This window comes from Ranitomeya variabilis, chromosome 2 (assembly GCF_051348905.1).
Source record: "Ranitomeya variabilis isolate aRanVar5 chromosome 2, aRanVar5.hap1, whole genome shotgun sequence".
Classification (NCBI taxonomy): domain Eukaryota; kingdom Metazoa; phylum Chordata; class Amphibia; order Anura; family Dendrobatidae; genus Ranitomeya; species Ranitomeya variabilis.
The window spans coordinates 324,582,646-324,595,217 of NC_135233.1; the positions used below are offsets into that span (position 1 = coordinate 324,582,646).

At 43.4% G+C, this 12,572-nt stretch overlaps 1 protein-coding gene across 2 annotated transcripts in view; it reads left to right on the forward strand.

Moving 5' to 3' along the window:
* The window catches only part of MCF2 (MCF.2 cell line derived transforming sequence), a 181,614-nt gene that overhangs the window by 150,323 nt on the left and 18,719 nt on the right, over nucleotides 1-12,572 (forward strand). For both annotated transcript variants that reach the window (XM_077285261.1, XM_077285262.1), the window contains 3 exons: nucleotides 454-546; nucleotides 4,495-4,587; nucleotides 5,331-5,456. In XM_077285261.1, the coding sequence (XP_077141376.1) occupies nucleotides 454-546; nucleotides 4,495-4,587; nucleotides 5,331-5,456 (312 nt within the window). The remainder of the gene's footprint in view (nucleotides 1-453; nucleotides 547-4,494; nucleotides 4,588-5,330; nucleotides 5,457-12,572) is intronic.

A 12,572-nucleotide genomic window follows, 5' to 3' on the forward strand; every position in this document is an offset into this window, starting at 1 on the left:
GCCGTATGTGGAGTCGGGAAGGAATTTTTTTCCCCATGGTGGAGTTACTCTTTGCCACATGGGGTTTTTTTTGCCTTCCTCTGGATCAACATGTTAGGGCATGTTAGGTTAGGCTATGGGTTGAACTAGATGGACTTAAAGTCTTCCTTCAACCTCAATAACTATGTAACTATATATATTTAAAGCCCTTCTCAGGCTTTGAAAGATTTTTGCTAAATTTGAGCAAATCAAATGCTAAAATTTCCAAGGTTTTTTTTGAACAATTCAAAACAAATTCAATATGCTTTGAATCAATTTGTTCATCTCCAGTAAACACCCACTACTATATAGACAAGCCAAAAAAAAAAGAGAAAACCACATTTATGGTGATTTTACCTGTCTTTGTGTGAATCTTAAGAAATCATGGTTGATTAAAATTTGTATCTAATGCTAATAAAGCTTTTTTTCATGCAGAGAGAAGATTTCCAGATGTATGAAAAGTATTGTCAGAATAAGCCCCGGTCAGACTCTCTCTGGCGGCAGTTTTCCGACAGTGCTTTCTTTCAGGTATCTAAGACTAGATTTTTGTCCAGATCTCTTTTCACATAATATATATCACATATACTAGTTATTTGTATGCAGGTTACCAATTTACAGATAATTTTGTAAATTCTGGCTTTATACACGTGGGGTACAGTTTATCTGGAAAAGCATCCTGACCTAGTATTACATCATTAAAACTCTTAAGTGAACTAATGCGTACTTTTGTTAGATCTTATTTTTCCTTATAGCAAGAGGATACAAAGAATTAATGAATCTCCATATCAAAAGTCCTAATTGCCTCCCAACCCCAGCGAAGTAAGCAGGGTCATGGGGCAGTCTAACTTTTCAAGACAGTCAGAGGGATATATATTAAGAAAAAAACACAGAAATTGCGCCTCTATTGAAGCCTTTATAATGTTCTCACCCACTAAATTACCCTTTTCTTGACCCCCACACTTTGTCCCCACAGCACCCACCACAAGTGCGATTGTCAAGATCCATTTTGGATTTGTGGCAGATCTGGTTTCTTTAACTTAAAACTTTTTTCATTTCAGGCCATCGGGAGTTAATGTCAGTTTCTCCCGCTGACCTGCTGGTGTATTGCATTGCATTGCTGCTGGGTCAGCTGATGTGGGTGGTGACCACTCCCGCCATCCTTTAAAAGGTCACCTGATGCATCAGCTGACTGTTGGTGTTAGATCAATCTGCAGTGACCAAGCTGGAGTAAAGGAGCTCTCTGGGTGCAGTGGTGCTTCAGCTGAATACGTTGATCTGGTGTTTTTATCCTGCTGTGCAGTGCTTAGCAGCAGAAAGCTAAGTGTTATATTTTTGCTACCTCATCCCCTCGGTGTCTGTCCCTTCCCTGAGTGTCTTACCTGCAGTAGGTGCGGCTAGTGACCATCACCCACAGGAGCACTAGCTAGGGCAGCTATAGGTGACATTTAGGGATGAGGTATCCTGATGGCGGCAGGGGGAAGGACCTACATAAGGTGTTAGGCGAGATCAGGGACAGGCTCAGGTCTGAGCTCAGGAGGTGAACGTCCCTGATTCCCTAGTGTCAGGGCCTTCCTCTCCCCTATTCCATCGGCGTTGTGTTGTTGTGCCATTTGGTGACCGACCTACCGTTCGGTCATGTCACTCTGGGTCAGTCACTCCGTTACAGCAATATGATGACCCCACAGTGCCCCTAGCAAAGTATCATCCTTCCATAATGCCCCAAACAGTATAATGAACATAGTATGATTCCTCCACAGCTACCCCCTTCAAAGAATGATCCCCCTCACACACTTTGATGCCCCATGGCCACCCCACATGGTATGCTTAACCCCACTCCCCCCCACACAAAGTATGATGGCCCCCACAACTCCTCCCACAGGACCTTCACAGCCCTCAATATAATGTCCTCACATCTTCACACATTATGATACCCCCACAGTCCCCCTACATTGTATAATACCAACCAAGCCTGCCCCATCACACAGCATGTTTTTCCCCACAGACCTTTCAAATATATGATTACTCTCATAGTTTCCCCTACACATTATGATGGCTCCACAGTTTCCTCACACAGTACTGACTGACAAAATGTAAAAAGTAAAACTACTCACCTAGCTCCGTTGCCCTGATGCAATGTTCATCTCTGTGTATCGCATGGATGGAGGAATCACACAGCAGGCGCGATCTTATACCTGCTGCGCTGAGACTCTAACGTACAGGCTGAATGGTGGAACAGGAAGCTGTCAGCCCCTGGTTCCACCACTGAATTCAGCTATGTCTGCATGTTGAGGATACCAAAACTAGAAAAAATGCAAGCCAACAAAATCACAGGAAGATTTTTATTATTAATATAAAATTAAATTAAATACAATTATAGGCAAAAAGAGGAATGGGACACCACAGGTAATGGAAATAAGAGGGGAAAATCAAAGTAGCAAAAATTAATTCATAGTGGAAACCTTGCTAAGTAGATGATATATCACCAAAAAATGGTGTACATACTAGAAAAAAACAGTTATCCGTTATACGACAATAGATAGAAAGGAAGGTTAGTAAATTAGAGTGTAGGGCAAGTAAACAGTTGTCAAAGTAAGGCTACTTTCACACTAGCGTCGGTATGGGTCCGTCGCAGTGCGTCGTACCAACGCATACTGTGAAATAAAAGCACAACGGAGGCAGCGGATGCAGTTTTTCAACGCATCCGCTGCCCCATTGTAATGTCCAGGGAGGCGGGGGCGGAGTTCCGGCCGTGCATGTGCGGTCAGAAATGGCGGACACGACGCACCAAAAAACGTTACATGTAACTTTTTTTGTGGTGATGGTCCGCCAAAACACGACGCATCCGTCGCATGACGGATGCGACGTGTGGCAATCCGTCGCGATCCGTCGCTAATACAAGTGTATGGGAAAAAACGCATCCTGAGAGCTCATTTGCAGGATCCGTTTTTTTTTCACAAAACGACGGATTGCGACGTACGTCACACGACGCTAGGGTGAAAGTAGCCTAAGACTCCCAAAAAGACATCTACATCTATATTAACCCCTTTCTGACCTCGGACGGGATAGTACGTTCGAGGTCGGATACCCCGCTTTGATCCAGGGCTCCAGCGGTGAGCCCGCATCAAAGCCAGGACATGTCAGCTGTCTTGAACAGCTGACATGTGCCCGCAATAGCGGCGGGTGAAATCGCGATTCAACCGCCGCTATTAACTAGTTAAATATCGCTGTCAAACGCAGACAGCGGCATTTAACCGGCGCTTCCGGCCATCCAGACGAATATGAGCGCATCGCTGACCCCCGTCACATGATCGGGGGACAGCGATGCATCAGAATGGTAACCATAGAGGTCCTTGAGACTGATCCCCGCTAGCTGTGAGCGCCACCCTGAGGGCGGCGCTCACAGCACACCTGCATTTCTGCTGCATAGCAACGATCTGATGATCGCTGCTATGTAGCAGAGGCGATCGAGTTGTGCCAGCTTCTATCCTCCTATGGAAGCTATTGAAGCATGCCAAAAGTAAAAAAAAAGTAAAAAAAAATGTGAAAAAAATAAAAAAAATATAAAAGTTTAAATCACCCCCCTTTCGCCCCATCCAAGATAAATCAATAAAAAAAAAATCAAACCTACACATATTTGGTATCGCCGTGTTCAGAATCGCCCGATCTATCAATAAAAAAAGGATTAACTTGATCGCTAAACGGCGTAGCGAGTAAAAAATTCTAAACGCCAGAATTACGTTTTTTTGGTCACCGCGACATTGCATTAAAATGCAATAATGGGCGATCAAAAGAATGCATCTGCACCAAAATGGTATCAATAAAAATGCCAGCTCGGCACGCAAAAAATAAGCCCTCAACCGACCCCAGATCATGAAAAATGGAGACGCTACGGGTATCGGAAAATGGCGCAATTTTTTTTTTTTTAGCAAAGTTTGGAATTTTTTTTCACCACTTAGATAAAAGAGAACCTAGACATGTTTGATGTCTATGAACTCGTAATGACCTGGAGAATCCTAATGGCAGGTTAGTTTTAGCATTTAGTGAAGCTAGCAAAAAAGCCAAGCAAAAAACAAGTGTGGGATTGCACTTTTTTTGCAATTTCACCGCACTTGGAATTTTTTTCCCGTTTTCTAGTAAACGACATGCTAAAACCAATGATGTCTTTCAAAAGTACAACTTGTTTCGCAAAAAATAAGCCCTCACATGGCCATATTGACAGAAAAATAAAAAAGTTATGGCTCTGGGAAGGAGGGGAGCAAAAAGCGAACATGGAAAAATGGAAAATCCCAAGGTCATGAAGGGGTTAATATCTATGCTGTATGGAAAACAGCCACAATAAATACTCACATGGCTCCAAAGGTAAAAAAAAGCAAAGTAGAGGGTGGAGTCCCACCACACCCGACGCGCGTTTCTCAGTAAATGCTTTGTCCTGGAAGTTTTGTTATTAATTGACCATTGACACCTTTATTGATTCAGGAATGCCAGAAGAAATTGGAGCACAAGCTTGCACTGGACTCTTATCTTTTGAAACCAATACAACGTCTTACAAAATACCAGCTGCTATTGAAGGTAATGGTCAGCAATGTCTTCATGAACAAAAGTAAAAAATATATTTATTCATGACCAACAAATAGTACCACAACATTGAACTAGACATATTGCAGAGTGAAAAGTAGTTACTTTACTGTTTGTGAATGTATTAAAAAAAAAGTATTCAGAGACAGTGACCTCCCTACCTTTGACTTACCATGAAGCCTAAATGTACTGTAATATACTGTAGATTACAATGTATATGATCTATTGCCTTTGAGAATGTGAAGAATTTATGTGTATAGAAGGCTGGGCATGATTATATGATATTGTACTGTTATTATATGGCCATGTCACATACGTGATGTGCATACTGCTCATAAGTTAAGAATCAGGGACACTTCCTGACCTGCACAATTCCACTTGCTCTGAGGGTGAACCTGGGCTCCCTTTACCTCTTGGACCCTTGTGTGGCTGCACAGGTTACACCAGTAGTATGTCCTCCCCTGTTCATTAGGTAACTGGAGTCATACGAAGAAGTAGATTTATAGGGTTGTGTGTGTCATGTTATAATATTTCTAGCAATAGTGACATTTATGATCAATATACTATGCAAACATTTTATTTTTATATTTGTTAACCTTCAGAATTCAACAAACATGGGAAATCTAAAATAAATCACCTAGCGGTAAAAATTAAAAATATAGTTTCTTGGTAACTCAAGATAATTTCTGATATTATGCACTAAGACCTGCTTTTCTGACAATACTGTATATTGGCAGGAATTACTGAAGTATAGTATTAATTCAGAAGGCTTCCAAGAATTACAAGAAGCTCTGGTTTCTATGCTGGACTTGTTAAAATCAGTCAACGACTCCATGCATCAGATTGCTATAACAGGGTATAATGTAAGTATGGATGCGTAGTGATTCCATCTGTAGATTAGAGCTGTTATTTGTATTTGAAATACATATATATATATATATATATATATATATATATATATATATATATATATATACACTCACTGGCCACTTTATTAGGTACACCTGTCCAACTTCTTGTTAACACTTAATTTCTAATCAGCCAATCACATGGCGGCAACTCAGTGCATTTAGGCATGTAGACATGGTCAAGACAATCTCCTGCAGTTCAAACCGAGCATCAGTATGGGGAAGAAAGGTGATTTGAGTGCCTTTGAACGTGGCATGGTTGTTGGTGCCAGAAGGGCTGGTCTGAGTATTTCAGAAACTGCTGATCTACTGGGATTTTCACACACAACCATCTCTAGGGTTTACAGAGAATGGTCCGAAAAAGAAAAAAAATCCAGTGAGCGGCAGTTCTGTGGGCGGAAATGCCTTGTTGATGCCAGAGGTCAGAGGAGAATGGGCAGACTGGTTCGAGCTGATAGAAAGGCAACAGTGACTCAAATCGCCACCCATTACAACCAAGGTAGGCCTAAGAGCATCTCTGAACGCACAGTGCGTCGAACTTTGAGGCAGATGGGCTACAGCAGCAGAAGACCACACCGGGTACCACTCCTTTCAGCTAAGAACAGGAAACTGAGGCTACAATTTGTACAAGCTCATCGAAATTGGACAGTAGAAGATTGGAAAAACGTTGCTTGGTCTGATGAGTCTCGATTTCTGCTGCGACATTCGGATGGTAGGGTCAGAATTTGGCGTAAACAACATGAAAGCATGGATCCATCCTGCCTTGTATGGAGCATCTTTGGGTTGTGCAGCCGACAAATCTGCGGCAACTGTGTGATGCCATCATGTCAATATGGACCAAAATCTCTGAGGAATGCTTCCAGCACCTTGTTGAATCTATGCCACGAAGAATTGAGGCAGTTCTGAAGGCAAAAGGGGTCCAACCCGTTACTAGCATGGTGTACCTAATAAAGTGGCCGGTGAGTGTATATGTATATACAATGGCATGCAAAAGTATTTGCCACCCCTGGTCAAATTATTGTTATTGTGAACAGTTAAGCAAGTTGAAGATGAAATGAGGCCTAAAGTTTGATATGACACATTTCCTTTGTATTTTAGGCAAAAATATATATTTCCATGTTTTACATTTTAACCCCTTCATGACCCAGCCTATTTTGGCCTTAATGACCTTGCCGTTTTTTGCAATTCTGACCAGTGTCCCTTTATGAGGTAATAACTCAGGAACGCTTCAACGGATCCTAGCGATTCTGAGATTGTTTTTTCGTGACATATTGGGCTTCATGTTAGTGGTAAATTTAGGTCGATAATTTCTGAGTTTATTTGTGAAAGAAATGGAAATTTGGCAAAAATTTTGAAAATTTCGCAATTTTCACATTTTGAATTTTTATTCTGTTAAACCAGAGAGTTATGTGACACAAAATAGTTAATAAATAACATTTCCACATGTCTACTTTACATCAGCACAATTTTGGAAACAAATTTTTTTTTTGCTAGGAAGTTATAGGGGTTAAAATTTGACCAGTGATTTCTCATTTTTACAACAAAATTTACAAAACCATTTTTTTAGGGACCACATCACATTTGAAGTCAGTTTGAGGGTTCTATATGGCTGAAAATACCCAAAAGTGACACCATTCTAAAAACTGCACCCCTCAAGGTGCTCAAAACCACATTCAAGAAGTTTATTAACCCTTCAGGTGTTTCACAGCAGCAGAAGCAACATGGAAGTAAAAAATTAACATTTAACTTTTTAGTCACAAAAATGATCTTTTAGCAAAAATTTTTTTATTTTCCCAAGGGTAAAAGGAGAAACTGGACCACGAATGTTGTTGTCCAATTTGTCCTGAGTACGCTGATACCTCATATGTGGGGGTAAACCACTGTTTGGGCGCACGGCAGGGCTCGGAAGGGAAGGAACGCCATTTGACTTTTTCAATGAAAAATTGGCTCCAATCTTTAGCGGACACCATGTCGCGTTTGGAGAGCCCCCATGTGCCTAAACATTGGAGCTCCCCCACAAGTGACCCCATTTTGGAAACTAGACCCCCCAAGGAACTTATCTAGAAGCATAGTGAGCACTTTAAACCTCCAGGTGCTTCACAAATTGATCCGTAAAAATGAAACAGTACTTTTTTTCACAAAAAAATTATTTTAGCCTCAGTTTTTTCATTTTCACGTGGGCAACAGGATAAAATGGATCCTAAAATTTGTTGGACAATTTCTCCTGAGTACACCGATACCTCACATGTGGGGGTAAACCACTGTTTGGGCACATGGTAAGGCTCGGAAGGGAAGGAGCGCCATTTGACTTTTTGAATGAAAAATTATCTCCATCGCTAGCAGACACCATGTCACGTTTGGAGAGCCCCTGTGTGCCTAAACATTAGAGTTCCCCCACAAGTGACCCCATTTTGGAAATTAGACCCCCCAAGGAACTTATCTAGAAGCATAGTGAGCACTTTAAACCCCTAGGTGCTTCACAAATTGATCCGTAAAAATGAAAAAGTACTTTTTTTTCACACAAAATTTATTTTAGCCTCAATTTTTTCATTTTCACATAGGCAACAGGATAAAATGGATCCAAAAATTTGTTGGGCAATTTCTCCTGAGTACGCCGATACCTCATGTGTGGGGGTAAATCACTGTTTGGGTGCACGGCAAGGCTCGGAAGGGGAGGCGCGCCATTTGACTTTTTGAATGGAAAATTAGCTCCAATCGTTAGCGGACACCATGTCGCGTTTGGAGAGCCCCTGTGTGCCTAAACATTGGAGCTCCCCTACAAGTGACCCCATTTTGGAAACTAGACCCCCCAAGGAACTTATCTAGATGCATAGTGAGCACTTATAACCCCCAGGTGCTTCACAGAAGTTTATAACGCAGAGCCGTCAAAATAAAAAATAATTTTTCTTTCCTCAAAAATTATTTTTAGCCCAGAATTTTTTATTTTCCCAAGGGTAACAGGAGAAATTGGACCCCAAATGTTGTTGTCCAGTTTGTCCTGAGTACGATGATACCCCATATGTGGGGGTAAACCACTGTTTGGGCGCACCGCAGGGCTCGGAAGGGAAGGCACGCCATTTGGCTTTTTGAATGGAAAATTAGCTCCAATCATTAGCGGACACCATGTCGCGTTTGGAGAGCCCCTGTGTGCCTAAACATTGGAGCTCCCGCACAAGTGACTCCATTTTGGAAACTAGACCCCCCCAAGGAACTTATCTAGAAGCATAGTGAGCACTTTGAACCCCCAAGTGCTTCACAGAAGTTTATAACGCAGAGCCATGAAAATAAAAAATAATTTTTCTTTTCTCAAAAATGATTTTTTAGCCCACAATTTTTTATTTTCCCAAGGGTAACAGGAGAAATTGGACCCCAAAAGTTGTTGTCCAGTTTCTCCTGAGTACGCTGATACCCCATATGTGGGGGTAAACCACTGTTTTGGCACACGTCGGGGTTTGGAAGGGAAGTAGTGACGTTCTGAAATGCAGACTTTGATGGAATGCTCTGCGGGCGTCAGGTTGCGTTTGCAGAGCCCCTGATGTGCCTAAACAGTAGGAACTCCCCACAAGTGACTCCATTTTGGAAACAAGACCCCCAAGGGAACTTATCTAGATGTGTGGTGAGCACTTTTAACCCCCAAGTACTTCACAGAAGTTTATAACGCAGAGTCGTGAAAATAATAAATGTGTTTCCTTTCCTCAAAAATATTTTTTTAGCCCAGAATTTTTTATTTTTGCAAGGGTAACAGGAGAAATTTGACCCCAAAAGTTGTTGTCCAGTTTCTCCTGAGTACGCTGATACCCCATATGTGGGGGTAAACCACTGTTTGGGCACATGCCGGGGCTCGGAAGGGAAGTAGTGACGTTTTGGAATGCAGACTTTGATGGAATGGTCTGCGGGCATCATGTTACGTTTGCAGAGCCCCTGATATGCCTAAACAGTAGAAACCCCCCACAAGTGACCCCATTTTGGAAACTAGACCCCCCAAGGAACTTATCTAGATGTGTGGTGAGCACGTTCAACCCTTAAGAGCTTCACAGAAGTTTACAACGCAGGGCCATGAAAATAAAAAATCATTTTTCTTTCCTCAAAAAAGATGTTTTAGCAAGCAATTTTTTATTTTCACAAGGGTAACAGGAGAAATTGGGCCGCAATATTTGTTGCCCAGTTTGTTGTGAGTGTGCTGGTACCCCATATGTGGGGGTAAACCACTGTTTGGGCGCACGTCAGGGCTCGGAAGGGAAGTAGTGACATTTGAAATGCAGACTTTGATGGAATGGTCTGCGGGCATCACGTTGCATTTGCAGAGCCCCTGATGTGCCTAAATAGTAGAAACACCCCACAAGTGACCCCATTTTGGAAACTAGACCCCCCAAGGAACTTATCTAGATGTGTGGTGAGCACGTTCAACCCCCAAGTGCTTCACAGAAGTTTACAACGCAGAGCCGTGAAAATAAAAAATCATTTTTCTGTCCTCAAAAAAGATGTTTTAGCAAGCAATTTTTTATTTTCACAAGGGTAGCAGGAGAAATTGGACCCCAATATTTGTTGCCCATTTTGTTGTGAGTACGCTGGTACCCCATATGTGGGGGTAAACCACTGTTTGGGCGCACGTCAGGGCTTGGAAGGGAAGTAGTGACATTTGAAATGCAGACTTTGATGGAATGGTCTGCGGGCGTCACGTTGCATTTGCAGAGCCCCTGATGTGCCTAAACAGTAGAAACCTCCAAGTGACCCCATTTTGGAAACTAGACCCCCGAAGGATCTTATCTAGATGTGTGGTGAGCACTTTCAACCCCCAAGTGCTTCACAGAAGTTAATAACGCAGAGCCGTGAAAATAAAAAATAATTGTTCTTTCCTCAAAAATTATGTTTTAGCAAGTGATTTTTTATTTTTGCAAGGGTAACAGGAGAAATTGGACCCCAACAGTTGTTGCCCAGTTTGTCCTGAGTACGCTGGTACCCCAAATGTGGGGGTACACCACTGTTTGGGCGCACGTCGGGGCTTGGAAGGGAGGGAGCACCATTTGACTTTTTGAACGCAAGATTGGCTGGAATCAATGGTGGCGCCATGTTGCGTTTGGAGACCCCTGATGTGCCTAAACAGTGGAAACCCCTCAATTCTAACTTCAACACTAACCCCAACACACCCCTAATCCTAATCCCAACTGTAGCCGTAACCCTAATCACAACCCTAACCCCAACACACCCCTAACCACAACCCTAACCCCAACACACCCGTAACCCTAATTCCAACCCTAACCCTAATCCTAACCCTAATCCCAACCCTAACCCTAATCCCAACCCTAACCACAACTGTAACCCCAACACACCCCTAACCCTATCCGTAACCCTAACCACAAGCCTAATCTTAACCCTATTTCCAACCCTAGCCCTAATTCCAACCCTAACTCTAATTCCAACCCTAACCCTAAGGCTATGTGCCCACGTTGCGGATTCGTGTGAGATTTTTCCGCACGATTTTTGAAAAATCTGCAGGTAAAAGGCACTGCGTTTTACCTGCGGATTTACAGCAGATTTCCAGTGTTTTTTTGTGCGGATTTCATCTGCGGATTCCTATTGAGGAACAGGTGTAAAACGCTGCGGAATCCTCACAAAGAATTGACATGCTGCGGAAAATACAACGCAGCGTTTCTGCACGGAATTTTCCGCACCATGGGCACAGCGGATTTGGTTTTCCATAGGTGTACATGGTACTGTAAACCTGATGGAAAACTGCTACGAATTCGCAGCGGCCAATCCGCTGCGGATCCGCGGCCGATCCGCTGCGGATCCGCGGCCAATCCGCTGCGGATCCGCGGCCAAATCCGCACTGTGTGCACATGCCATAACCCTAACCCTACCCCTAACCCTAACCCTACCCCTAACCCTAACCCTACCCCTAGTTCTAACCCTAGTTCTAACCCTAACCCTAGTGGAAAAAGAAAAAAAAAATATTTTCTTAATTTTATTATTGTCCCTACCTATGGGGGTGACAAAGGGGGGGTTTATTTATTATTTTTTTATTTTGATCGCTGTGATAGAACCTACTACAGCGATCAAAATGTATTTTGTAATGAATCTGCCGGCCGGCAGATTCGGCGGGCGCACTGCGCATGCGCCCGCCATTTTGGAAGATGGCGGCGCCCAGGGAGAAGACGGACCGACTTCGGGAGGCTCGGTAAGTATGAGGGGGTGGTGGGGGGGTGGATCAGAGCACAGGGGGGTGATCGGAGGATGGGGGAGCGGACAGGAGCACGGGGGAGCGGACAGGGGGACGGAGGGGGGTACCGGACAGAACGGAGGACTGGGGAGGAGATCGGGGGCGGTGGGGGGGGGCAGAACATGATTTCCAGCCATGGCAGATGCTATTGCAGCATCGGCCATGGCTGGATTGCAATATTTCACCATTTTCATAGGTGAAATATTGCAAATTGCTCTGATTGGCTGTTGCACTTTCAACAGCCAATCAGAGCGATCGTAGCCACGTGGGGGCAAAGCCACCCCCCCTGGGCTGAAGTACAACTCCCCCTCTCCCTGCAGATCGGGTGAAATAGGAGTTAACCCTTTCACCCGATCTGTAGGGACGCGATCATTCCATGATGCCACATAGGCGTCATGGGTCGGATTGGCACCGACTTTCATGATGCCTACGTGGCGTCAAAGGTCAGGAAGGGGTTAAAAATTAGAAAAAGGAAAATGATCTGATGCAAAAGTTTGGACACCCTTGGAGATTTGTGTGCACATATAACTTTGACCAAAGTTTCAGACCTTAATTAGCCTGTTAGGGTTATGGCTTGTTCACTATCACTATCATCGTTAGGAAAGGCCAGGTGATGCAAATTTCCCAGCTTTATAAAAACCCTGCCTCCTCTAACCTTGTGCCAAAAAACAGCAGACATGGGATTTTCTAAGCAGCTGCCTAGCACTCTGAAAATGAAAATGGTGGAGGCCCACAAAGCAGGAGAAGACTATAAAAAGATAGCAAAGCATTTTCAAGTTGCCCTTTCCTCAGGGTACTGTCACACAGTACCATTTTGATCGCTACGACGGTACGATTCGTGACGTTCTAGC